The 27,761-nt window shown below is 39.4% G+C and overlaps 3 protein-coding genes across 6 annotated transcripts in view; 1 reads left to right on the plus strand and 2 right to left on the minus strand.

Moving 5' to 3' along the window:
* grik6 (glutamate receptor, ionotropic, kainate 6) overlaps positions 1–3,191 on the minus strand; it is an 8,675-nt gene extending 5,484 nt beyond the window's left edge. The window contains exons 1-2 of the mRNA XM_007550190.2: positions 3,065–3,191; positions 2,876–2,961 (exon numbers count right to left, since the gene is read on the minus strand). Coding sequence (XP_007550252.1) covers positions 2,876–2,939 — 64 coding nt within the window. The 5' untranslated portion in view covers positions 2,940–2,961; positions 3,065–3,191. The remainder of the gene's footprint in view (positions 1–2,875; positions 2,962–3,064) is intronic.
* A 1,849-nt stretch (positions 3,192–5,040) lies between these two features.
* LOC103136808 (bromodomain and PHD finger-containing protein 3-like) lies at positions 5,041–18,625 on the plus strand. Of its 4 annotated transcripts, XM_016670772.1 has the most exons (14): positions 5,044–5,523; positions 6,626–8,143; positions 8,249–8,405; positions 9,548–9,679; positions 10,453–10,581; positions 10,674–10,986; positions 11,781–12,137; positions 13,322–13,867; positions 13,954–14,041; positions 15,158–15,240; positions 15,356–15,453; positions 16,436–16,590; positions 16,679–16,820; positions 17,623–18,625. In XM_016670772.1, exons 2-14 carry the CDS (start codon positions 6,645–6,647, stop codon positions 17,626–17,628), a joined length of 3,705 nt encoding a protein of 1,234 aa, XP_016526258.1. In that variant the 5' UTR covers positions 5,044–5,523; positions 6,626–6,644; the 3' UTR covers positions 17,629–18,625. The 4 variants fall into 4 exon arrangements, with proteins under 4 accessions (XP_016526260.1, XP_016526254.1, XP_016526258.1 ...); XM_016670768.1 differs by having other exon boundaries at positions 5,042–5,523; positions 15,380–15,453; positions 16,679–18,625; XM_007550239.2 differs by having other exon boundaries at positions 16,679–18,625.
* A 714-nt stretch (positions 18,626–19,339) lies between these two features.
* On the minus strand, positions 19,340–27,600 carry mon1bb (MON1 secretory trafficking family member Bb). Its single transcript, XM_007550248.2, has 6 exons — positions 27,435–27,600; positions 26,851–26,945; positions 24,470–25,051; positions 22,381–23,173; positions 21,347–21,494; positions 19,340–20,429 (listed from the first exon to the last, which is right to left on the minus strand). Exons 2-6 carry the CDS (start codon positions 26,927–26,929, stop codon positions 20,202–20,204), a joined length of 1,830 nt encoding a protein of 609 aa, XP_007550310.1. The 5' UTR covers positions 26,930–26,945; positions 27,435–27,600; the 3' UTR covers positions 19,340–20,201.
* Between the last annotated feature and the right edge of the window lie 161 nt (positions 27,601–27,761).

Here is a 27,761-nt window from a genome sequence, read left to right on the forward strand (position 1 = left end):
GTACCAACAGATTTCAAGTATTTTATTGTGATTTTATGTCAGAGACCATCACAAAGTACTTTAGTGCATGATAAAGAGAAAAGATCCAACCAGCTGACTAATGCTGGTTGGATCATTGAGCTGCGAATTTTGACTTTCCAGCTGGAAAACCCTCCAAAGTTCAAGTTTACCACTGGGAAAGTGGGGAGCAACTAAGACCAGTAAGACCGGCTTTGTATTTCAATATGGCCGCTCCACGCATCAACAAAAATAAGCCGTGGTGAAAATATACACATGTAGGAGTGCGCACATGAAGTACGTACAATTTAAAACCAAATAGATTAATAGTGGTGTTTGCTTATGCAATGTAAAACAATGGTGGTAAGAAGTACTCCGAACAACGTCTACGGGCGTCGCCATGTTGAAATCCTGACTCTGTTTCCTCTGGTCTGACGTCAAACCCAGCTTCAATTTCCAACTTCCACGGTAACTTGAACGCAGCATCAGAAGTAACTTAATTAGTAAGCAGAGTCCACCTGTGGGTAATATAATCTCATTATAAATACAGCTGTTCTGTGAAGGCTTCAGAGGTTTCTTAGAAAACCTTGGAGAGCAAACCGAATCATGGAGCACAGCAGACAGGTCAGTGGTGAAGAAATGGAGTCTTTAAAGCAAGATTTGGTTATAAAACAGGATCTCACGCTCTGTTCTTTTCTAACATTCGAATGTGTTATTATGCTTTTACTCACATTTCCTGTCCGTTTTGGTGGAAGAAAACGGACAGGAAATGTGAGCATTAGAGGAGAAACTGAGAGGCCTTTTGACCTGGTGGAAGAGAGACAGAAAGCTCAGACTGGGAGAATCTGTTGACACAAAAACTGGTTGTGCAGTCCATGACTCTGGCCTTAATTGAAAAGTGGCAAGAAGAAAGTCTTTTTTGAGTTTGTATGAAAAACAGGAAACATGTAGAAGAAGGTGTTCAGGTCAGAGGAGACTGGAAAGGAACCCAGTTGGAGGATGCAGAAGACTTGATTTATCTTCCAGCAGATCATCAAGCCAAACACACAGCCTGAGCGACAATAGGGCGGTTTAGATTACAGTGTACTTATGTGTTAGAATGGCCTAGTCAAAGTTCAGACCTGAATCAAACTGAAAATCTTGAAAACCTGATGCTCACAGACTGTCTCCATCTAACAGTCGGCCTTCTATCACCTGAAGAACATTTCCAGAAACAGAAGACTAAAGTCTCTAAGATCTAGAGAAATGCATCCATGTGACTTATTGTCAGTCGCATTGATTACTGATGACCGATCCAGAACGCTGCTGCTCATCTTCTCACTAAAACCAGGAAGATGGAGAACATCAACCCAGTTCTAAAGTCCCTACACTGAGAGAATAGACTTTAAAATACTGTTAGTTTATAAATCACCGAACGGCTTAGCACCACAATACTTTAAACATCTGCTGTTGTCATAGCAACCTTCCAGACCCCTCAGGTCTTCTGGTTCTGGTCTGCAGAACCAGAACCAAAACCAGAACCAAACAAGGAGAAGCAGCATTCAGCTTCTATGCACCACAAATCTGGAATGAACTTCCTGAAAACTGAAAAACAGCCGAAACACTGAGTTCCTTAAAATCAAGACTAAAAACACTCAGGTGTAGAGTTGCTTTTGTATCAGAATAAATGAAACTGATCAACAATCTGATGTGTAACTTGACAAAATGTTATGTTTCACTTGTCGACTGTGTGTTCTATGACTTTGTATTTTTGTGTTTTTATGATGTAAAGCACTTTGCCTTGTTGCTGAAATGTGATTTACAAATAAATAAATCTGACTCAGTCTGACTCAACATTGGCTGTACTGCAACAACAAATGGGTAAAAACACTGAACTTACTAAAACAGACCTTTTTAATTTGAGTGAAAGGTTTTCCTACAAAGTAGTATGTGGCATTAAACACACATACTCACACACCAAACTTTACTGATTCTTAAGTGTGAAAAAATACAAAAATCATGTCCGTTTTATTCTACATCATAGATAGGTTTATTTAACATAAAATCTTGATAAAGTTTGCAGAGGTAAACTTAATAATTTAAGAGGCATAGGCAAGAGACAGTAAACACATCAGTCATAAAGCTAGTCCTGCTTAATTTTCACTTCTGGTCACTAAATGTTTTCTATATAAACCACTTGACCAGCTGGCTTCACTCTGACCAATCTGAGGTGGGATTTGGGGTCCTTAAAAGTCACAAAGTGCTTCTGATATCCTAGAGATTTGGCCACTTTCTTCCCCTGAAAGTAGACTCTGCAGTCTATTTAGAGCAGAGTGTTAATTTACAGAGCCTCAGTGGCATGGCAGTGTTTGATGGGAGCGCAGACAAAGAGTATCAAAAGCCTGAATCCAGGCCAAAGCCATGGGGATCCATCACCACAGGGTGATCCTGACAACCATCAGATCCTCCTTTTCAGAAGATGACACGTCATAAGGGCTCCTCAAGGCCCTGTCACTCTCTGAATCAGAGCGTCTTTGTTCGCATCAAAGGCTCGATTTATTACCAATTTTGAGAGATTGTCAGTTGGCTCGTTCCCTTCTCTGTTTTTCCACAAGAGTTGGACAGGATGCGGCGCTAAACTTTGATATTCATCCGAGCTGACAGTGCATGTATTTAAGTCTTGTCAAGCTTGAGAAGTTTGGACCACATCCTGTGGAGAAACATGAGGGATTTGGCAGAGAGCGAAAAGGGAAGCTGCCACCACACCGAATGAAAAATGCCTTGACCGGGGTCATAGGTCAAGAGAAAAATAAACTCGTTTTTCTTCTGTCCACAGCAGTAACGTACAGCAAATGTGTTAAACAGACGCAGTTTGTGTTGAAGCGATGGCGTCTCTTACCTGCAGCACACACCACCAGATCCAGGAAAAACCCAGAGGACAGAAGAAGAAACGCAAACAGCATCCTGGCTCTGTTGACCTTTAACCTACAAAAACAGGACTGTCTGAGGTACAAAATGGTGTTATTGCATTTAAAGTCACCTAAGAGTCAGCTGAGCCAAATGAAGAAGACTGAAATGAAAGCTCTACCTGAGATGAATCCAACGCGGCGAGCCGAAGACCGAACCCAAAATGCTGAGAGCCGAAGTTTTTCAGCTTCACGTCCATCAGCAGAGAGCCAATGAAGGTTTGGTGGGTGGAGATAAAAACTGGATTTCTGATGAAAGGGTGGAGAGAAACAGCATGAGGTCCAAACACGAAGCTGCCCCAGTTACCCTATATGTGACCAAATACATTATTTATCACACATAACTGATAAATATTAAGAGTGTAGCTGAGATGTAGAGTTATAAGTAACTCTAAAAATAGATATTAAATAATGGTCTCAGTCATTTTTTACCAAAAGTGATTTTTTTTGGGCTAAAAATGACTTGGGCCATAATTTTAGGAATGTAACCATGTGTAGGATTCATATCAATTTCTTAACATAGATGTGAAAAATTATAAATTAAAACTGTAATAAATAATATTTATTTATTCATTGTTTGATATAAAATTATTATTTGCAAAGGCCAATACATTTATTTATTTATTTATTTATTTATTTATTTATTTATTTATTTTTGTTGCTGATTTTGATCTTTGATTGATTGCTTTCTCTGGCTATAATTCATAAAAACTACCAAATATTGAATAAGCAGACAACTGGATTTAAAGACTCATTATGATTAAAAATACCATGGAGACATGCAAAAAGTTGGCCAGATCATTAAATGTATTGCTGTATTGCAAATAAAGATGGAGATGGGTGTTATTTGTTGCTTAATATAATTTTTTTAAAGGTGTGAATAAAATCAGATTATTTTTCCCCCCAAAATGGTTATACATTGGGAAATGTTTGTCTCATTTGCTTTTCAGAGAAACAAAGCTCTAGTTGAGTATAATATTTTATTTATTTAACGTGAACCAACAAATATAACCAGTCCAACACCAAGCATGAGTCAATGGGAAAATAATATTTTTGGCAAAGGCAGAGAGGATTTGGCAGGTTTTTCATTGAAGCAACCCACAAAGTCAGTTCTGTTGTTGAGCCCACAATGTGTTTTTTCTTACACTTGTAGCGAAATAAACAAGTTTTCCAAATGATTGCCAAGAGGGAGTGTTATAATAATTTTTGTGTGTTTGTTCTGTCTTCTCAAATATGTTGGAGGTTTATTCCTGTTAAAGGGGAGTTTTTTCTTTCTGCTACATACTAGTCAAGTATAGCACTAGTAGTGTAGCACTACTTCAACACATTTTTAATCACGTAAAAGTAAAATGTAGAAAGAAATTAGTCAAGTAAGAGCAAAAAAGTAGTTGGTAAAAAGGCGACTCTAGTACTGAGTAACTGATCAAAACATAAATTATTTAATATTTTATATAAATACCATAATTACAAAATAACAAAACATTTTTCCAAATCTTTTTTTTTCTTTTCAATAAAGAACCTAGAAAATGTTAACAAATACTGCAGGTGTGTTTGTGTCTGGTGATATATATTTTCTTTTTTTGGTTAAAACAACCTTGTTCTTTATTTACTGCGTTGAATAATTTCTGGATAATTTAATTTAATTTAATTTCTGGATATTCTACCCACAATGTAACTTATTGAAGTTACTCACAGTAAGAGTAGCAATACTTGATAATAAAATTACTAAAGTAAAGGTAAAAAGTACAGCATAGTAAAAAATACTTCTAAAAGTACATTTCCCCTCCAAAAGTTACTCAAGTAATTGTAACTGAATGTAACTGGTTACAACGAACCAACTCTGCTTTTTTTGTAGCCAATTTGAATAATAAACTGAACTTGACTGCAGTGTTTGATAAAGACAAATTTTTTTGTAAAGTACCTTGAGCTTGAGAAGTCATGTTGTGAATTTGCGCAATATAAATTAACTGATCTGAAATCATTTTGTCATGTTTTCTGACGTTACATATTAATTAAATATGTCCTCCATGTATGTGGTACACATGCACTGTAGGAGTGTATAAGGTGTGTGATAAGGTGGCCGTGGATGTAGACGAGGCCAGAGGGCGCGCAGTAGCCGTCCCGTTGCTTTTCTCATCGCTTTTTTCGGTGATGAGCTCCAAAACGACTCCGATGAGTCGGATTGGTCTTTCGGACCAACCGTTAACCGGTGCGCGTCGCGTGCGAGGTAAAGCGGCGACCAACAATTGGCCGAGCTGATTTTTTTTTTCCTGAAGGGGCGTATTTTTTAAGCCATCTTGACTGAATATTTAGCCTCATCCTAGGTACTTTAAATTGATATCTTCGGGATTTCGCCGTCCCAGAGTTTCCCACCGCCGTCGTTCCAAAGGCTGAAGTCGCGCCAATGAAACCGGGCGGAGTTCGTGTGCCGAAGCGGAGCGGCGGCGGAGAAGCGGACCGCTGAAGATGACGCTGCTAACGGCTAGCATGTCCGCCTCGGTCGGAGTCTGTCACTAGCTGACATTTAGCCAGGTGCAGTTTTTCCCCCCCTGCTTGTCACCGCAGAGGACGGTTCATCAAGGTAAGCTGGGCGGGTGATTATTTTCTCGGCATTTTCAGCACCGTTTAGAATAACTGCCGTTTTGTCGCTCTTTATCCGTGTGTCCTGTCCGACCGAGCAACGTTATCACCTCAGACACGGATAGAGACAGTCTTTTGCAGGGGTCTGGAGCACAAAGAAAGACCAGAAACGTTGCTCGGCGTCTTTGTGGTCTGGTGTGTACGTGCTATTAGTTAATACATTAAGGCACGATGCAGTAGAGAGCACCTGCTCTCTGGTTGCTGTTTGAATGTATAATTGGACTGCTAATGAACTTGCAACACAAGCGCTGTCTCTACTGTTGTGCGCCTAAAATGGCTGACAGATGTTAGCTGCTTGGGCTGGTATTTAGCACTCTACAACCTAACTATGCACAGCAACAAAATGGGGAAAAAACACGGTGCTGTCTTGTGATTGGTCACAGGGAGATACAGTCACGTCACAGAGTGCTTAGAGGGACCAATAAGAAGAGAGCAGAGATAAACGCATGTAAGCAGTTATATGTTGTATTTGTTTGTGCAGCAAGGTTGGTTGAGGTAACAAACTGTGTTATTACAGAGCGAAGCGCCAGACTTGAGCCCTTTTTGCATATTAACTATCGTTTTCGATAATAAAATACATATTGGAATAAAGTTAAAATGTAAAGCAAAACATTTTTGTCATTCAATACATTAATTACTTAGAAATAAATGCGACATTTCGTAGTTTGTTTATATTACTTTCTAAGATTGTTGCACTTACTCCAAAAACATTAAAGCATCAAAATAAATTGTCAGTTAAATAGAAATTCATTATATATCTTGTCTATTTTAATTATTACAGTAATATGTAAACAAAATATGCCTTGGTAGGTTTTTGCCTATTGGCAAAACCTGAAACATTTATTTATTGGGATGGCATTTTACCCCTCTGAAAAAATATACTGACATTGAATGCTTTAACATGACATTTTTGCATGATGTTATACAGCCGCATTGAAATATTCAATAATTTCAAGGCTTTTTGTACAGCTACTTTCTGAAAGTAGAACATCAGTGTTTTTGCAGAAACTTGAATCATGTCATTCTTTCTTTGTATCCTTTAGAAAGCAGGAGTAAAGTCTCATGCGGAGGCTGAAGAGGTGGGAATGTGAGACTACTGCTAGAGGACTCAACATGGGAAGGGGTCGAGGCAGGGGGAGAGGAAGAGGCAGACAGGCGGGTCAACCGAGGCCTCCCTCGCCTTACCGGCTGCAGCTCTCCCCGTCCAGGGAGACTCTGACGTACGCTCAGGCCCAGAAAATTGTGGAAGTGGATCTCGATGGAAGACTCCATCGGATTAACATCACAGATCCTCTCCCGGTCATCACAGAGGATGAGATGATGGCTCAGGACATTGCAGAGTGTAACAGCAACAAGGAGAACAGCGAGCAAATGCAAGGTAAAAACAGATCATGGAGGAAACCTAACAACAAGAGCCGAAGGAGTGGTAAAAATACATCTCAGCAGAACCAGCGGTCTGGCTCACAGCAGCAAACAGGATCTTCTTGTTCCTTCCAGCACCCGTCTCACCAAAGCCCCCTGCCAGAGCCCACCTTCCGCGAGCTGGGCTCAGTTTCCCCCTGTGAAGCACCTCCGCTCCCTGCAGCCTATTATCGCTACATAGAGAAGTCCGGGGAGGAGCAGGACAATGTGGCTGAGTACGACATGGATGAGGAGGACCTGGCTTGGCTGGAGATGGTGAACCAAAAGAGGGTGTGTGACGGCCATGCGTCTGTGTCTCCAGACACGTTTGAGCTTCTGATCGACCGCCTGGAGAGGGAGTCCGTCCTGGAGTCACGCAGCCAGGCTTTATCTCAGAACGCAGTCGATGAGGACGCCTTCTGCTGCGTCTGCCTGGACGACGAGTGTCTGAACAGTAACGTCATCCTGTTCTGTGACATCTGCAACCTGGCCGTCCACCAGGAGTGCTACGGTGTGCCCTACGTACCTGAAGGCCAGTGGCTGTGCCGCTGCTGCCTGCAGTCCCCCTCCCGCCCTGTAGACTGTGTACTCTGCCCCAACCGAGGAGGTGCCTTCAAACAGACGAGCGACGGACGGTGGGCCCACGTCGTCTGTGCCATATGGATCCCCGAGGTATGCTTTGCCAACACGGTGTTCTTGGAGCCCGTTGAGGGGGTGAAGAACATCCCCCCAGCTCGCTGGAAGCTCACGTGTTACCTCTGTAAGCAGAAAGGCAGGGGAGCTTCCATCCAGTGCCACAAAGCGAACTGCTACAGAGCTTTTCATGTGACCTGCGCCCAGAAGGCCGGACTATTCATGAAAATAGACCCGGTCCGAGAGACCGGCGTCAACGGCACCACCTTCTCTGTGAAGAAGACAGCTTTCTGCGAGAATCACTCCCCTGTCGGGTCTCGGCGGGACGCATCCGGGGATGAGTCTGTGGAAGGACGACTGGTGGGAGGGCGGGGCAGTCGGGGACAGAGGTCATATACTCAGAGCCCTCCGTCACCAACCAACAAGAAGCCAACCAAAGGCCAGAAGAAGAAGAACACTAAAGGGTCTGGGTCGACACGGCGTTCGAATGTTCCTGTGCTGCTTGTGCCTCAGATCCCCTCTCACAGGTCAGACTTATACAGACTTCTTGGATTATTTTCCATCTTCTTGCATCTTATTTTACACTCAGCTATAAAATCACCTTTTAATATCTGTTACATTGTTTATCACAGGCTAAACAAGATCTGCACAGGAGTTGAAGTACAGAGGAAAAATCAGTTCATGCAGAGACTTCATAATTATTGGTTACTGAAAAGACAGTCCCGAAATGGCATGCCTTTAATACGCCGACTTCATTCCCATCTACAGACTCACAAGGCTGCAGAGCAGGTGAGCACAGCTGCCTTCTGTCCTCTTTTCATTCAATTCTTCTACAATACATGAAGCTTAACCCCTCAATGTTTTCAAACATAATCAAATTGTTTGAATAATATACAGTACCTTACAGATGTCTTACTACTTCTTGAACTTTTTTTCTCATTTTCCTGTGATGCAACCACAGACTTCAATGTATTTTATTGGATAAACCGACACAAAGCACTGCCTAATTGTCATGTGGAAGGAAGTAGATACATGAGTTTTCAAAAGTTTATGCAAATTAATAATTTTAATAGTATGATGTGCAATGTATTAGATTCAATGTCCACTACAACCCAAAAAGAGTTTATTCTTTGTGGAGCTACTTTCCTTTTCTATTATCTCAGTCAGATTGGACAGAGAGCTTTTTTTTTTTTTTTTTTCTTTCAAGTTTTGTGAAAGAGTCGGTTGATTTTGGTTGGACTTTGACTAAGCCATTTTAACACCTAAGTTTGCTTTGATCCAAACCAGAGGTGTCCAAATCTAATCAGTCACCTAGCTGATTGAAATGATGGAATTACCTTTCACTCAGAGATCTAATAATAAATGTTTCACCAATATAAATCTATTGAAGCTTTTGTTTTATGTTTAGGCTCGTTGAAGAGCACACAAAGCGTCTTGCCATGTAGGCTTATTACCAACTCTACCCAAGTCTTTTTAATGGCTTTTTTTCTTGCCAATGCTCCATGAAGGTCAGATTTGTGGATTGCGGAACTAATAAATGTGTTCTCCATACATTCTTCCATCTAAGCAATGGATATCTGCAGCTCCTTCAGAGTTTTCGGCTTAATACTAATTTTGCCCAGCTTGTCGATTTAGGTGGACGACCATATCTTGCTTGCATTTGTATTTTATTTAGTAGCATCAGAAAAAAGGGGACCGAGTACAAATGCACACCACACTGTTTAGATTTGTGTTTGTCTCATTTTACATTGTTTAAAGAAGCAGCACCAAAACTCTGTGGACTCAATGCCACTTGCAGAAGTTTAAGTATAGGTTTTCATCCCAGTAATAACAAACTTTATCACTTCCTCATAACAAATTCTGCAGGAGATATTATTCATACTTGAAGAATTAACAGTAAATACCTTTTGTGCCTTTACTTCGATGTTCAGAAGGAACCCGATGAGAAGCTAAGTGCTGCGAGAGAGGAGTTACGGTACTGGCAGAAGTTAAGGCAAGACCTGGAAAGAGCTCGACTTCTAGTGGAACTCATCCGCAAGAGAGAGAGGCTTAAAAGAGAACAGGTAAAGGAGGAGGGATGTGTTTCTTAAAACAGTTCTTTATCACTTAGAGTTCATTTACACCAGTCCAGTTCGTTTGGGGAGATGTGAATACGGAATCGAACTCTGATGCAGATAAAAAAAAAAGACAAAAACCTTGGTCTCTGTTTTGGTTGAAGTGATGTGAATACCAAGCGGTCCAAAAGCAGGAAGTGGACTGCAGTGTAGGGCATTCTGGGTAAATACAACCTAACCAGACCTAACTCTAGCAGGAGAAATGGCTCTTGGTCTTTTACCAAAGACAAATTAGAAATCCTACAAGTGCTAAAACTGACATCACTTCATTGTCTTATCATTTTGTGAAGAGGGGAGTTGCGCTCATGTCTTCTTCAGAGGTTTTTGTGTCATTTACCTATGTGGTTCTTGGTACAGCGCCACCACAGGCATGAAGAGGAACAGGTTTTTCTATTGGTTTGGATCGGTTGACACAGTGCAGTGAGAAAGCAAACCGCATCAGATCAAGATGTAACAAATGTTACAATTTTGATCCCTAATCAGACCCAGTCTACTGGACTATTGGACACCTTCATTTCTCATTCACCAGTCAAAATATCAATAAATTGACTAATTTTTGGCTTTGAAAACATCACACATATATAATGTCACAGAAAATTATTTATATTCTGTATGATTAAGTATTAAGAGGTTTTATCATCCCTTTGTGACATTTATTAGTTTAAGTCTTAAAGCATGACCTTTAATTTTCTCTGCTCTCTGCTGTGTTTCTACGTCATCAGATGAAAATCCAGCAGGCTGCCCTTGAACTGTCGCTGACTCCTGCACAGGTGCTTCTCAAATCCACTTTGGACCAACTACAGGAGAAGGACTCGGCCAAAATCTTCTCTCAGCCAGTCAATCTATCAGAGGTTGGTGGAGTTCCTGAAATACACGTTTTATTTAGCAAATGTTTCCTGCGAGCATGACCGGCTAACATTTTTATTTTGAATTTTATACTGAGGTCCCAGATTACCTCGAGTTTATATCCGAACCCATGGACTTCTCAACGATGCGAAGCAAACTGGAGGGACACGCCTACTGCTCCATCGGGGACCTGGAGAAAGACTTTGAGCTGATGATTTCCAATTGCCTCAAATACAACTCCAAGGACACTTTGTTCCACAAGACGGCCTTACAGCTGAGGGAAGTGGGGGGAGCCGTTCTGCGTCACGCTCAGAGGCAGTATCAGAGCATCGGCCTTGACCCCAGCACTGGCATGCATCTGCCTGAGGCACCGAACAAACACGGCTTCTATCAGTGCACATGGGAGGACGGTGAGCTGAAAAATTAGTTGTACTCTTTCCTAAGCACTCTACAAATGCAACGCTGGTGAGAAATATGCATGCTCTCATGATGATGATTGTCATGGTGATCATTTTTAGTGTTGAGTTATTACATACTTTAAATTTTTAGATTTTATTGTGAAGTTTCTATGATCCACGTGGTTAAAAATATAACTGCTTGATCACAAAAATCAGTCTTTATGAAAAAACTTGGATAGACGGACATTAGAGACGCATTTTAAAATGTAAAATTTTACATAAAAATTTGAACAGTGGACATTTTTAACTAGCTGCTTCTCCCTGACCTCCAGATATTCATCACCCTTAAAACAAACAGCTGAAAACTCAAAGCTGCATCTGATTTTTTTTTTTTTTTCAATGAATCGTCACTGATTGGCTGGCAAGCATTTTCATTGGTCTAGGCACCAAAAGCATTAAGGTTGCTGTTTAGCTCCACTGTGCTTCACAGTTGGTAGTGTTCTTCAGGTTGAAACCTTCCAGTGCTGACCACCTTAATCTTTGTTTCCTCTGAGAATAAAACTTCATTTTTCTGAATGAAGTTGGTCTAATATTCAGCCACAATTGTGCTAGGATTTTGTTTATGGCTACATCAACTATATCTTGCTTTTTCTGCAGTTTAAAGGACATTTCTCCAAATATTAGTGGAGGTTGCATGTTTCTTTTTGACCCTACGCAGTATGAAGGTATTTTAAAACTAATGCTGTTCATGCCTGTGATGAGCGTATGTAAACCTCTGACCTTGATCACTGTTTGTTTCTCCACAGTCGACTCTCTGCTGGACCCTGAAAACAGGCTGCACTTAACCACAGAGGAGCAGCTGAAGGCCTTACTGGAGAAACTGGACATGGTGACGTCGATGCGAACGAGCGGCGGCCGCACCAAACGCATCCGGCTGCTGCGCCGGGAGATTAACGCTCTGAGGCAGAAGATGAGCCAGCAGCAAAACGTTCAGCCTGTCAACGGAAATAACAAGGAGGACGACGATGATGACGATGATGAAGAGGAGGAGGAGGAGGAGAAGAAGAAGAAGAGGAAGAAAGAACAGAAGGAAAAAATAAAGAAAAAAGACAAGGTGGACGTTGATACTGAGCCTTTGTCTGATGTGCCAAACTCTGGGTCAGGTAGGATCATCACAGCATTTTCATCATTATTGTAGAATAATAATAAAAATAATATGTTAAATCTGTAAGTCCTTGCTGCATATTTTATTAGAAGGAATGAGAGGAATAGATACAAAATAATTTAATTATTGAATAACAATAATTATTTTATTTGTAATGACACTAATATATCTGAACATTTAATTAAGCAAAGAACAAAACAGTCAAATGTAAAATGTTGACCACTTCGAAGGGATTTCTGAAAGGAATTGAACAATTAAACGTTTAGCATGTCGATAGCGTGAAGATATCTTTTCTTTGAAATGTTTACCTATCGTAAACACAGGTGCACATCTTGGAGTTCTCAAACTGTTTTAGTAGTTTGGGGAGAAAAATAAAGAATGAGCTCCAAGTGGAGGAAACTTTGAAGATCTGATTGGACACCTTAGATAAACTACCAGACTTAATCCCTGGATCTAGATTTGATCAATTTAAAATTCAGCTGGGCATTGCTTGATGCTGGAATCATTTTGTGCACAACCACAAAAAACAAAAAAACTGTAACAAATTTGTCCTGCCAGCTTAGAGCTTGATGTAGGAGAACTCTTATTATTTTAACACTTTATCATTTTATTTTGTAGAGTGAGGTTTTCCCTGGTAAGGAAATTAAATCAAAATATATTTGCTAGGATTGATATAAAGATCACTTTTCTATAAAAATCTACTAATAAAATAAACTAAGAAAATGTTATTTATTTAACAAATTTTACAGGTCAGAATACCATAAAGTGCTTTATAATATAAACACTTTATATATATATATATTTTTTTTTTTATAATATTGCACTTTTAGTTTATTATTAAGGAGGTAAAGGAATTATGATAAAATAACTTTTGCTTAATGGTATTCTTAATCATGAATAAATTATTAATTTCAAAAGCTTATTGAGTTGTAAGGATATCAGAATATGATCTGCATTTTAAAAAGCTGGACTTGACAAGCATCTAAATTATGTTTTGTAGTCATAAAGATTGTATGTGGACATTATTTAACAGTCTATTGATCATGATGAAGACATTTTTGTCAGCATTGATTAGAAGAAGTCAGATTACAGAGTGAATTCAGTAAATGGTTAAATATTTGTGTAAAAAAAAACAAACAAACTATATTTTTAAATATTCTGACTGATTTCTCCCTGATGCAGATGACTCGCCGCCCGTTCTTGAACTCACCTGTCCAGTGTCGTCACCTCTACCAGGAGACGCTCCCCTGGAACCACCTGTCCTGGGCATTGTAACCGGAGGTCAGAGGTCACCTGGGCGCTCCTACAAACGTCAGAGGTCCTCGCGCAGCGGCAGCAAAAGCCAAGGTGAGGATGAGGCCGAAGTTGGAGAAACGCCATCTTCCCAACCAGAGGCTGTTCACGAAGTGACGCCGCTCGGCTCGCCTCCGGCTCTGCCGCTGGTTGGAGTCGGCCGGCGCACGTCCGTGTTGTTTAAGAAAGCTAAAAACGGGGCAAGAAAAAACAAGTCGTCCCAGTGGCAAAATGGGAAAACATCTGAAGAGAAGACCAACGGGCTGGACAGCGCTGCCGTCGATTCAAATCCCCCCAGTGAGAACATCACCGCCTTACCTCCTACCCCCAACGCCTCTCCCGCCCCCTCCTCTCCTTCCTCACACCACCTGAGGTCCAGAGGCCCCAGCTCTGAGAGCGAACTTGACAAATCGACTGCAACCCCCAAAGAAGAAGGTAAGGCAGGACACATCCCTGCACTGTACACATTAAGCTGCTCAGAAAGGTCATCTTTGATCAGTTTCAATGTTTGGTTTTTCTAGCACTGACTAATGGAAAGCACACATCTGGAAACCAAGATGGCGGTGCTGATGATGAGGAGGAGGACGAAGATGATGACCCAAACCTAACGTGAGTACAGGACATCAGACACAATGAACGAATAACTTCACACCAGCGTAGTGGTGGAAGGACTGGACTGTAAAACCTATCACATTATACGTGTTTCATATCAGGCCATATTGATGATTATTGATTAGTTTTTTTTTTTGTTTTAAATATCTGAAATACTTCCAAACTGGTGGTGTGACCTTTCCTGTTTTATCCACAGTTTTCACTCCACACCGCTGTTTTTATTTATAAGGAGTTATGAGGGACAGTAGTGAAACATGAAACTGCTGCTGCACTAGTTACTCACAAGTTGTTGCTAGGTAACCAAAGAGTGAGTGAGTTGCTAGGTAACCAAAGAATGAGTGAGTTGCTAGGTAACCGAAGAGTGAGTCAGTTGTTTCCACCAACTTTGCTTGTCTGGCCGTGAGAAGTTGAGCGGCTAAAGCCTTTCCAATGCCGCCACCTCCCAGAATGCTGTGCTGTTCTGAATCAGAGTTCAGTGAAATTACTGAATTTTCTATTGATTTTGATCACATGTAAAGTGTGATACATGTTATTGATTTATTGTCCAGTGGTGTTAAAGAACATTTACATAGATCATAGTCAGCGTCTGTTTCAATAAATTAGAAAATTCCTGTAGGATCCATTGGATGTTATTAATAACAACATGATTTGTGCCACACTTTCTATTAAAATGGCTGCTTTATTTAACCAACTTTAATGGAGGACTACAGCAGGGTTTACCAAATTTGTATGGTTCTCCACATAATCTAAATGTGGCCATTTGTGGTTTAGTTAGAAGACAGTGGGATCATTTCTATGTCTTAATAAAAAAATGCTTGATCTTGTCCTGAAATGCCTTTAGTCTAGTTCAGATCTTGTTTCTCAAAGAAAACTTGGTTTACAGCAGTGGTTAAGAAACATAAAACCTCAATGTAATATAACCTTTAGCTGTAATAATAAATTTGACAAAAAGTCTCAATGCTTCTGAAAATTCAATGAAAACTTGAATGAAAACATTCAGTACAAAGGAAATCTTTAAATCTATGTTAGACATTTTGTTAGAACTATGTTAGAACTGACTTTATTAGCTCCAAGGTAAAAATGATCCATGTTTACTGCTTCTCTCATGTGTAGTGCTTCCCCTCCCAAACGCAGTCGAGGTAAGCCAGCTCTGGCTAAGGTTCCCAGCAAGGAAAATGGAGACATCTCCAGCTCTGGTGTGTATCATGTTGTGCCAAACGTGATTGCATGGCATACAGTTTGAATAAACTCTCATTTTTTAAGCTGCAGTGAATAGAGATGAGGAGTATTAATGGAGCGTCCTGTTCACAGGGAAGTCTGCGCTTCTGTCTATAGATAGTGAGACCGAACTTTCACCACTGGACTTGGTTTGGGCGAAATGTCGAGGATACCCGTCGTATCCAGCAATGGTGAGTTCCTGCTGTGTACAGCTAACCCAGCCTTTACACCCCAAAGAGCCATTTTTACTGTCAGAACAGACAAATGAGACTCGTTTAGAGACATAAATACCACATGAGTTTTTAAAAAAAGACAACTTATAACTTTAGATAAATATCTTCTATTGGAAATTTTTAAAGAATGGCCATTTTAGTTCTATATTTAGGATTTAAAATAAAGATAAACATAATATTTAACATAAATAGGGTTGATCTTTTTTTCTGTAGGATGGAAAATTATGTATAAAGTAAAATAAAAACACATGGATTCCATATGTAAAATAGGGGTGAAACTAAGAATTATTTTAGTAATCGATTAAACTAGATAATTCTGACATTAATCAGATTTTCTTTTTAAATGGTACATTCTCATGTTTTTTCATTTAACCATATAAGCCTTGTTTATGCAATATTAGAAATACAATAAAATAATTCAATCTCTCTTTTAAATAACAAAATAAACATTTTATTGCCTAAAATGCAATACCATGGCATTCCTTTGGTAAATCTGAACTGAGCAAAGCTAAAACTGCCACTTGAAGAATTTAAGCATATTACTAAGCGGAGGAAAAGAAACTAAGTTTTAATTAACTGCTCTGACTATGTTGTTATTTCAGCAAGTGGTCATTTTTTTGAATCTGTGTGCTCCAGTTAGTGATTAATCAGTTATAAAATTAGTTTACAATTATTTCAATGATCGATTAATCATTTCAGCCCGACTAAAAACATATTACTTGTACTTTTGGTGTCCTTCTTTGTAGAAATTCAGTGCAGATATTGTAGGAATAAACTGAAAACCTGTTAAATACCTGGATTTGTTGCATCTAAATTTGGAAACATTAGCTGGTTTGTTTTGGTTTCTAGCCAAAGTTATTCAGAGTCATTGTGGAAAGAGCTGAGCTAACTGCTGAATGAGCACCAGCAGCCGTGCAGCTGACCTCAGTGATTGTTGCAGATCGTTGACCCCGACATGCCTCAGGAAGGACTGCTCCATAACGGCATCCCCATCCCAGTGCCTCCTGGAGAGGTGCTCAAACTGGGGGAATGGAGGCACACTGACAAAGGTCACAAGCTCTTCCTGGTGCTCTTCTTTGACACAAAGAGAACTTGGTAAGATATTTGACACATCAGCAAACGCATGGTGTTTCAGTCTAAATGTAAAAGTCTGAGTTTCAAACCTTCCTGTGTTTGTTTTCAGGCAGTGGCTCCCTCGTAACAAGCTGCTGCCGCTGGGGATGGATGACACTGTAGACAAGCTGCGGCTGATGGAGGGCAAGAAGCCCAGCGTTCGCAAGTCGGTCCACACAGCGTACGACCGCGCCATGGTGCATTTAAACCACGTGAGACGAAATCTCAACTTCACTCCCTCCAATTTTATATGAAGTTTATTTTAAAAGGATTTTATCATCATAAACGAGCTGTTTGTAGGAATCCACAGCAGCTCCTTTAAAGTTCTTAAAACCAGTAAAGCTGATGGTGTTTGGAGGTTTACTATGCTTGGACTTGGTCGAGGTTCCATAAATGTTTTTCATAAATCAATTTGTTAATTATTTTCTATGTACATTTTTAAAAATAGAGTTTTCCACAACCACTGTTGCTGTGTGTTGATATGAAGTTTGTGCATCAGGCCAAAGTGGGTGGAGACCAGACAGAGAGATGCGTGTCAAAGGGATTGCTTATGGTTCCAAACATATTTAGATTGTATTTGCTCTTGAAATGTCACTGTGTATAATGAAGTGTGAAAGTTTCACCTTAGCATGCGTTTCACACCTGGACTTGGAGTTTTACACGCAGCTGAAACCAGATGTTTACATACACTGGACTCACTGATCATCCAATAAGACTTCGCCTTATTGGATGATCAGTTTGTGCCACAGCTTTAAATTTCTCCCGGATGTCTTAAGAGGTTGCTTCAATATTTCTAAATAATATCCCTCCTCATGATGGTGGCGGTGGCAGCACCACGTCATGATGCTGCCACCGCCGTACTTCACTGTTAGAATGGTGTTATCAGATTTGTAATCTGCCCCTTCTTAGCCTTCTTCAGACTGCAGGATGTTGATCTTTGATCTAAACTGTAGTTTAGCTTTTTTTACGTTGCTCTTCAAGTAATGGCTTCTTCCTCTCTGCGTGGCTTTTCAGGGATAGTTTCACTGTGGATAGCGACACTTTTATCAGCTTCATTCGACTTCTTCAGCAGAGGAAACAGGAGAAGGTCAGTCAGACAGACAGTGAGGAGTATGTAAATACCTGGTTTCTGTGGAGGCCACCAAACATTTCCTTTAAATCTTTTAGATTTTCTAAATATAAAGTCATCACATTGTTATCATTTTCTTTAAACTCAATCTCTTTTATTCTAAGGTTTATTTTTTATTAGCTTGTAAAATTCTTTAATTCCAGCTGAAATGATTTTTGTTCCAGCTGACAGTGCCAACATTTTTGAAACTTTTAGGTCCAGTTATGAGACGCTTTTGGTGAAACTTTGTTCGTGTTTGATTATTTTCCATATTGTGAAACTGTAATATGATAGTAGACTGACGGCGGTCGGCGCAGATACCACTACAGCGGTGATTCAGAAAAGCGATTACCCAACGGTGAAGAACTTTGCTAGTAAATCCGGCTGGAAAGACTTGAAAAGCACAAATGGTCTAGTTTTAATAAAATCTATATGATTGGTGTTTCCTGGAGCCAAATATGTGGCAAAACCTACTGCGTCTGTTCATGTACAGCTGATACATCTATGTATACAATCTCAGTGTGGTAAAAGTGCATGTGTATAGTTTTGTAAATATGTAAATGTTTGTTTATATTCGCTTACATGAAGTAATTTAAGGAATGCAAAAATCAAATATAGAATTTAATTTATAATTTGTTGCTGTAGAGGGAGTTATTTAAAAAAAAAACCTGAATTATTGAAAAGATTTATGTATGACGCTGAAGTAGCTCTTTATAGTAGTGACGGTGTTTTACCAACATGTCAGCAGAAAGCGCGGTGACACACAACTGTAGACAGCAGACTACAGATTGTTTTCATTTTTCTCGGTGGCACAGATTTTTTTGATCTTGTCATTTAAAGTCTACCGCAAGATCTATTGTCTGCCTGAGACAATATTTTCTCACAGGAATAAACGCTGTTTGAAACAACTGCTGGTGGTGTTTTTTATGAGAACGTATGGAGTTCTGACAAACCTTTGGTCACAATTTTAGATGTCATCTAAAACAATTAGTTTTTTTTTTACAGATGGAAAACCTGAAAGCTGTGCTGTCAGTTTGTTGTCAGCATGATGCTGCCTCCACCGTTTTCCCCTGCTCATAATGCGTCCAAAAACTTGTCCTCAGTTTCCTTTGGCATGTTTTTTTGTTTTCACTCTTTGATTAAACTCAGGTTTGAGGAGGAGGCAACTTAACAAGTGAGTTAAATTGCATACAGTGCTCTGTTACCTTCTTTATCCATCCATCCATCCATCCATCCATTTTCTTTACCCCCTTGTCCCTCAGTGGGGCCGGGAGGGTTGCTGGTGCCCATCTCCAGCTATCGTTCCGGGCGAGAGGCGGGGTCACCCTGGACAGGTCGCCAGTCTGTCGCAGGGCAACACAGAGACACACAACCATGCATACACACCTAGGGGCAATTTGGAGAGGCCAATTAACCTGACATGTTTTTGGACTGTGGGAGGAAACCGGAGTACCCGGAGAAAACCCATGCATGCACAGGGAGAACATGCAAACTCGCGCAGAAAGACTGTGGCCAGGTATTGAACCCAGAACCTTCTTGCTGCAAGGCAACAGCTCTACCAACTGCGCCACTGTGCAGCCTTACCTTCTTTCATATGATCCCTGAAAGAAACATACGCAAAAATATGTGCAATCTGAAATTTATTTCATGAAAACAAACAAACTCTTCAGACTTGAAATTAATGAAAACTCCTCAGGAGACAAAAGTGTGAAGACATCATTCATAAAGAGAAAACCAAACTCTTCAGAGGTGAGATGATCTGCAGAAAAACATGATGTGAAGTCTGAGTTTGTGAATAAACTCATCAAATTGCCTGTATGTGACCATGATTCTGGCTAGGATGGGAATGCTTTGTCATCAGACTAAAATGTGTAACTTCTCTTCCAGCTGGATGTACAAATATCAGCAGTAATGAAACCCTGCCGTTGGTTTTAAAACATAATCTGAGAGTCTATATGTGGCTGTTCCAGTGTCAATATTCCAGTTTATGTGGATCTTAAAGCAAAAAATAATAATTATTGCAAACTCCCCGCTTCCCAAAACTTTTACGCGACCTACTTTTTTTTTTTTTGATCAAATTAACTTGGATATAGCTTATGATCAAATTGTCATCCGAGTGATACATTCACAGCCCGTGAGGAAACTCTCTCTTTTTCTCTGTAATAAAACAATATAAAAACTTTTTCACTTAAATATTTTTTTTTTCAATTAGGTTCTACCACAGTTCAAACTAAAACTTACGAGTGCCGCTTCTTCACCCCGACTGTCTCTAAAGGAAAGCAGAGATGAAACAACATGCTCTCGCTCCCAGTAAAAGGAGAATACTAGAGACTTTTTAAATAGCCTAAAACGTAGTGTCTGATTCTATTTGTCAGTTCACGTCAAGTCCAATACCTCTCCAAAACTGATTTTTGAAAAAATAAGAGCGAGTCACCGTAAAAATTATTGAGTGAGGCAGCGGCTTCACAGCAGTGCTAGCAGAGTCCTATAGCAGAGATAGGAAGCCGTTATCTGTGGTGTCTTGCTGCTCAGATCTGCTGCTTCTTGAGCTCTTGCTGGGGTTCGGAGTGGTTGAATACTTAGGAGGGTATCTGATGAAGAGGCGGTCCTCCTCCTTTTTAATCCATCTCAGAAGCTTAGTGATGGCAGTAATGGCACAGGTCTTTGTCACAAGAGGGCTGAAGCAGGTGTAGAGCTCAAATTTGCTGGTCACCTAAAACAAAAAAACAACACAGACTTGACTAAATATGAAAATCAATCCGGATTTTTGAACGTTTTTAAAACTTGCATTAGGGTTCAACTATTTCTAAAAACGAACCCAAGTGTTCAAAAAGAAACAAATAAAAAAAAAAAAACATTCAATAAGTTAATGTTTTTTACTGCTTGGAAAGTTGGCCCTTTCAAAAATCTCACACATTCAAAGCGTTACCTAGCAACCTCAGCTGACCCCAAGCCCGTTACCTAGCAACCCAACCAGAGTTCCAGCCCTCTTACTTGGTTGAACAGGAGGCTCTGCTGCTTTACAAAAATATACGGTTTGTATAATTGCGCGTCTGTTTGCAGACATTTTCATGTGAAGCGTAAACGTTACGTCGGGGAGGGAGTGGCCAGCAGCAGCTCATTTGGATTTAAAGTGACAAGACGCCCTAAAATAGCTCATTTTGAAATGAGCTCAAAATAGGCAGAAGTGAGCAGACAAAAATCTCAAGTTTATATATATATATATATATATATATACACACACACACTCATGGTCATTAATTTGGAATGGTGTGGATGGAATAAGAAAAAGAATTAAATCTAATTTAAAACGGTCTTTTTCTTTTAAGTTATGTGCAGACAACATTGATTCAACCGTTTAATTTCAGAGCCTTTTTTGATATTAAGGAATTTTTGCACAGTAATGAATATGCTAAAACATCCCGCTCATAGAAAATAATCAGCACCAAATATTGATCAAATCCCTATCAATGATGAGTGGATTATGTGTTTAATCGCTTATAAAAACAGGAGAAGAAGAAATAGGCTAGAAGTCTTAAAAATGAACTGATTGGAACACCAGCGTCCATGAATTTCTAAAATCCGTATATATTATGCATGGCTGCAGTAACCTAAAGCGCAGCTCCTCACCCAGGCCAGCAGAGTCTCCCTCTCAGCGACGTGGTAGATCAGCTTCAGGGGCCGTGAGGTGCTGTGGATGCGGCTGTGCATGTAACGATACAGATCCAGGAGCCGCATTTTCTCCTCATCGCTGCTGTAGGGAGCCTCCATCTCTGGACTGCAAGCAGGTTAAACACAGAAAGTCGTATGAAGCTCACAGATTATTATTAACACATATTCATACACGCATAGGTCTGTCTCAATAAGTTTTTCCAGAGGTTACTGCGATAAACAATATTGTTGTTTTGAAAACATTTTCAAGTAATATGACAACTTGATAAGGCAAGTATACCCTGATTGTATGCAGCAGGATCCCCGAACCATCCCTAATATTTGTTGGTTTTTTTGAATTTCTTGACTTTCTGAAACCTACAGAAACTGATGGCATATTAGGGTTATTGTAGATAGAATAAAAAATAGAAGTAATGAAAAGATAGGAATTTTGAGATTCATCTCAGAAATATTTTAGAAAAAGCAATAAAATTTCTGAGTTTGAGAAGTCAAAAATTAGCCATAAAAAACCATTAAAATTTCTAGATTAATCTTAGAAATTTTCCAGGAAAAATTCTGAGACAAGAAAATTTCTGAGTTTGAAAAGTTCAATTTTTTTTTACTTAAAATCAAATTTCCATTTTTTTTCAATGAATTTTTTAAGATTAATCTAAAAATGTCTGAGTTTTTTCTAGCACATTTTTGACATTTCAAACTCATAGGTTTCCATGGTTTTTTTTCTAGAAAATTCAGAAGTCGAATATTTTCATCTAGCAAATTTTTGACTTTTCTAATTCAAATTTCAAATTTGTTTTTAGAAATTAAATAAAATTAATCTAAACATTTTGAGTAATTCCTTGCAAATTTTAAACTTTTTAAACTTAGAAATTTCCTAATTTTTTATAGAAAACTCCTGAGATCTTTTGGCAGAAATTCCACAATGGCTCCAACACTCCGTAGTATCCTGTCATTGCTACGGGTTTAAAATAAAAACTACATTTCCCAACACACACCTGGTGAACTGAGTGAGCTGGCGGTGGTTGTCCGGCACGTCGAAGGGCTTGTACATGAAGTGCCTGAGGTCCGACACACCGACCTGGCTCACGCTGTATGACTGAGCTTTGGCGATGAGGCTCAGGGAGTTCTGCACCAGCATGGCCTCCTCGATCTTCCTCTTGCAATCGGCTACGGCGTAAAAAGCCTCCTTGTCCGTGGAAAGCAGCAGCAAACAAACGGTACACTCCGGCGGGTCCAGGTAGGAGATGTAAGCGTAAAAGTAACAGTCAGGGTTGAAGAGGGGCAGGCAGATCGGAGTCCAGATCTCCCCGGCCTGAAACGCAGACGAGGCTCCGATGAGGTTGAGCAGCAGGTGGACGTCGGTCGGCGCCAGCCTCGCATCCTCGATCACCGTCTTCTCCTGGACGATGGTTAGCAGCTGGTTTTTGGCGATGAGGATGGAGAAAACCAGGTTGGGGGTGATCGCTTTCTGCAGGATCTGGCTGAGAGAGTCCCTGAGAGAGGAGGCGAGAGGCAAGCAGTGCACTGCCGCCAGCAGGAAGCTCGGGTCCGAATCCACCAGGTTGAGAAGGCCATCCAGGATCTTCTCGGATCCGGCCAGGAGCCGCCTCAGGTCGTAGTTCTTCTTGTGCTCGAAGATGCGGGATATGCTGGCCTGGGTGAGCATACTGATGATCTGGTAGTACACATAGAGGAGTTCTTCACGCAGCTGCTGCTCAGACTGACGACTGCTGGAGACGCACACCAGAACCAGGGGTCCTTTCTGCAGGAACACCACCGTGTGCTCCTCTGGTCGGACCGAGACAAAACAGGACAAGAGGTTAAAGGTTTACAGACACATTTTATAGCATAACCAAGTCACTACCTTAACTTCAATTGTTAAAAATAGGCTGAATATAAATCATATAGACGAAATTTGACTTTGTAATTAAAATGAGCTGCAGTGTATTTTATCTGCACAAAGCCATGTATAACTGAACTGCAGAGAAAAAAATCAATACATGGTTTTCAAATTATTTAATATCAAAACTTCCTTGAAAAAAAAAATCATAATGTGACATAAATTAAAACCCAACGCTTTCTCACTTTTGACAATTAAATCGTAATTTGCAGAATTTAATGCTGGTGTTGTCATTTGATTGTTTATTTATATTTTATGAGTACTTTTTATATGTGGTTATTTTCTCTAATAGCTGCTGCAATTTTACAAATTAGCTTCATCATGTGGTAAGGACTTCAAATATAACGCTGCTAAACATAAAATAACGATAAAGATTTGGATTTTAAAACAATCACAAATGGCTAATGTCAAATTATTGCTAAGGCAAGTCACCTTGAACAATAATAATAATAATACAATATTATAATTGTTATATAATAAATAATTGTTGAATTTAGCACAGGTAAAATCTATTCGGTCTACCTAGGGTTTAAAAAAGCATTTCATATCAGTTGATATTGATAATTATTGATTTTTTTTGTCTTAAACATATGAAATATTGCCAAACTACTAGTGTGACTTTTTGTGTTCTATCCACAGTTTTCACTCCACAAAATTGCTTATTATTTTTAAGCAGTTATTAGGCAAAGTGGCAAAACCTAAAGCTGCTGCTGTGGCAGTTACTCAGCAGGTTGTTGCTAGGCAACCAGAGAGTGAGTGAGTTGCTAGGCAACCAAAGAGTGAGTGAGTTGCTAGGCAACCAAAGAGTGAGTGAGTTAATTCCACAAGCTTTATTTGGCTGGCGGTGAGAAGCTGAAAATCAGAATCAGAATTTATTTTATTGTCATTGTGCAAGAAAGAAAGCACAACAAGATTTTTCTAAAAAAAAGCAGCTCTTGAAGGCAAGCCAAATAAATAAATAAAAATAGAGAAAAAAAAGAAGAAAAAGAGGTTGAGTGGCTAAAGTCTTTCTTTTGCCTACATTTCTCAGAATGCTATTCAGTTCTGGATCAGAGTTCAGTGAATGCTCCATATATTCAATATTCTATCAGATGTATTATCTGTTTATATTGATCTATCACAATATGTATTCTTATCGATTTATTGTCCATCCTGATGTTTACCATGACAGTCAACGTTCTCACCTGAATACACTGAGCGGATGATGTTATCTCCACTTTGGACAAACGACACCAGCGCCATCATGACGCCCATGGTGGAAGACAGAGCCTCTTCGCTGCCGTATCGGGAATAAATAGGCTTCCCAGCTTCACTCAGCACAAACACGTGCTTCCTGTGTCGCCGCCAGCTGTCGGCCGTGACGTCCTCGTCTCGATGAGAAGTGAACGAAGGAGACTCCTGGATTCCCGCCTCCAGTAAAGGAGACGATCTTCCTTTCACGCCTATACCTTGTTCCTCCAGCTTGGCCTTGGCCAGCATTGTAACAACAAACTCCCCCGAGTCGCTCTGATTGTTCTCAACGCCAGAATCTTTGGTCCCTCTGCCAGCTGAGTGGGCCGGCAGATTGTTCTGACAGTCTGGCGTCTCTGACTCCGTTCCCAGGTTGGAAGGAGGTTCTGCCTCCGGACCCGGATCCTCTGCTGTAACATCAGACGGCTGCAAACTGGCCGGCTCGCTCCGGTTGACGCCGCTGCAAGCATTCGTCGCCACTGGATCGGGAAACATATGGTTCCCCAGAAGACAGAGAGAAGTGGCCAGGGTGTCGGCTGCAATGAAAGCAAAACTAAATTATGAAATAAGTAAAGGAAAACAACAAACACAAACATAAATCAATCGCAGGATAAATTAACACAAGAGGAATCATTTTAATTTGCATGAGTTATTGTTTTTTTTTTTTTACTCTTTCTTTCTTTCTTTCTTTCTCTCTTTCTTCCTACCCAAAAGTAGATGACAAGTCTTCAGTCTGGTGTTTTGGTCTCAACTGGACCCTTTTTTGAAGGACAGTTTAGTTTACAGAGACTTTATAATTCATTTTATATGTCGTTTCTGTTGCTTTGTTTATTTATTTTGGATATTTTAAATGTCTTCCACTTTCTGTGTTAAGAGCTCATTAATTTTGGCTTATTAATCTTTGAGAATATGTTCTTGCATTATTATGTCATTATCATTACATTAATTGAAAATGGTCTCAAAACAACAATATCATCACTTATTGCAATAATTTCTGGGAAAATTTATCATCCTGCAAAATTTGTTGACAGGCTAATATGACATGAGCTTTAATAAATAAATATTTGCAGGACAACTTTTAGTTCAAGTGTTTGCCAAACAAAAAAACAAGTAATACTCCCAACCAAGAATGATAAATGCAAAAGGTATTAAATGTATTGAATATATGTAATAAATGTTTATTTAAAAACCTAACAGAGGAGATTTTATAATCGGCTACTGAAAGAAGTCAAAAATAAATGTTAATTTCTCATTTTTAGGCTTTATGATAGCAAATTGCTTATTGTTTAAAGTCATTTCTTTATCTTTGTCTTCAACAGAATATTCTGTTATTTTGTACTTCTGCAGAATAACCATATAAATAGTAATCCCTGTTTTCGAGAAGCAAAGTCTGTTTTGATTTTTTTAATCTCGGATTCAAACTGCAGTTTGTAACTTGCAGTGGTTTTGCTCCAGTCTTTTTGGTCAAAGTTTCATGGAATAATAAAACATTTCAACCTTACAGGGAGTTTTTTTCCCCCCTCTATTTTGTTGTGTATTGCACTATTTTTCCAAATAATTAAATGATTTCTTTTTTTTGCTGACATCAGGATGCAGATTTGAAAAGCACCACAAGTGAAAATCATCACAAATCTTTCAATCTTCAATTTAAAAATAAATTACAATGTAAATAAACAATAACTCAGGAGCAAAAGTGCACAACTCTAAAATAAAGTAAGTAAATAACATGTTAACTATATATTCAGATGTATTCAACATAATTTATTCATAATTTAAAAATCTAAAAATGTCACAATTTATTTAAATCTTAGGACACACTTGAAGCACAGAGGCAATCTAAACAATGTTTGTCTACAGCAGCACAGAAAAAGAAACTCTTAAATAACTGAATACAAATAAATTCTGTTTTTCTTTTTCTTTTTTTTTAACATATATTGAACTTATTTTTTATTGGCCATTTCTATTTTAATTTAATCTAATCATTTAAATTTACATGACTTTACATATTTAAGTTTATGGAATATTTCTCATTTCTAATAATAATTGCTCATTTCTACATTATTATTATGAATATTTTCAGTAATAGCTTGAATTTTTGACCATAACCCAATTAAATAAATCACATGTCCCCCTATCTTTAGTTCACTTCAAACAAGATTCTTCTTCTGTAGGTTTTGTATAGGAATGCCTAAACCTTAAAATTTATACTTTAAAAACTATAAAGCTCAAATGCAACTAATACAAACCTGTAATTCTTATTTGCAAGCAAATATGAATATGCTAAATTTGCAATACAAATGTAGGGTTTCAGCGTTCAGAATGAACTCATATTTACCAGGTGGATTGTTCTCCGCTGGAGGATCAGAAATGTTCACTGCCTGTGCTTCTCTGTCTTGATGGTGGTCTTCCTCCATGATACCATCCCAGTCACTACAAATAAGTAAAAGAATCCACGTTCAGGTTCACGATTAAAGCACTGAGATGTGAGGAGCTCATGAATGAGAGCATTTATTCTGGAGGTCACATGATAACAGAGGAGAGAAACAGCTCCAGGACACCAAACAGACACTGGAATTCAAATCTGATTACAGCTTCAGCCGATCTAATGTTACACACCAACACAGCTCGGTAAGACCAAGAGAAGGCGAGAGGGAGATGAGGATTGTGTTAAAATAAGTTTCACAACAGTAACCAACGTCATATATGCGACCACAAACACGCTTAATACAGTTAACCTCCTTATAATGATAGATGTGTGGCGGTGAATTAGAATAAAACTCAGCAAACGGTGACTGTAGACATGAAGCTAACAGAGCTCGCTGCTAACAAGCGAGACACACACAGATGAATTTCATGGCCTCGGCTTAAACGAGCTCCTCTTCTTAAATTAGACAAATAAACAAAAACAACAACACTTACGTTTGTAAATTGTCAAAACGTTGCCTTTAAAAAAATACAATTAGCTACATTAGGTTTCTTCTGCAGCCCGGAGGCAAATGAGCTGTCAAGAATTAGAAGCCGAAAACAAATCTTGCTCTTACAACAGCGGACTTCCGGAATTGACGATGACGGGCTGAGCTAACCAATCAGAACGTTAGTAGGAGCCTGTCAGTCCCGCCCCCTCAGGAAACCTTAAAATCTGAGCGGTTGGTAAAAAACACACAACAGGAACGAGACAGGGCCTATTCTAGGTGTACTAGGGGCCGATGCAGAGTTTCCTGAAGGCACCTACTTATTTAACCTGCA

This window comes from Poecilia formosa, unplaced genomic scaffold, assembly GCF_000485575.1.
Source record: "Poecilia formosa unplaced genomic scaffold, Poecilia_formosa-5.1.2 Scaffold2, whole genome shotgun sequence".
NCBI lineage: Eukaryota > Metazoa > Chordata > Actinopteri > Cyprinodontiformes > Poeciliidae > Poecilia > Poecilia formosa.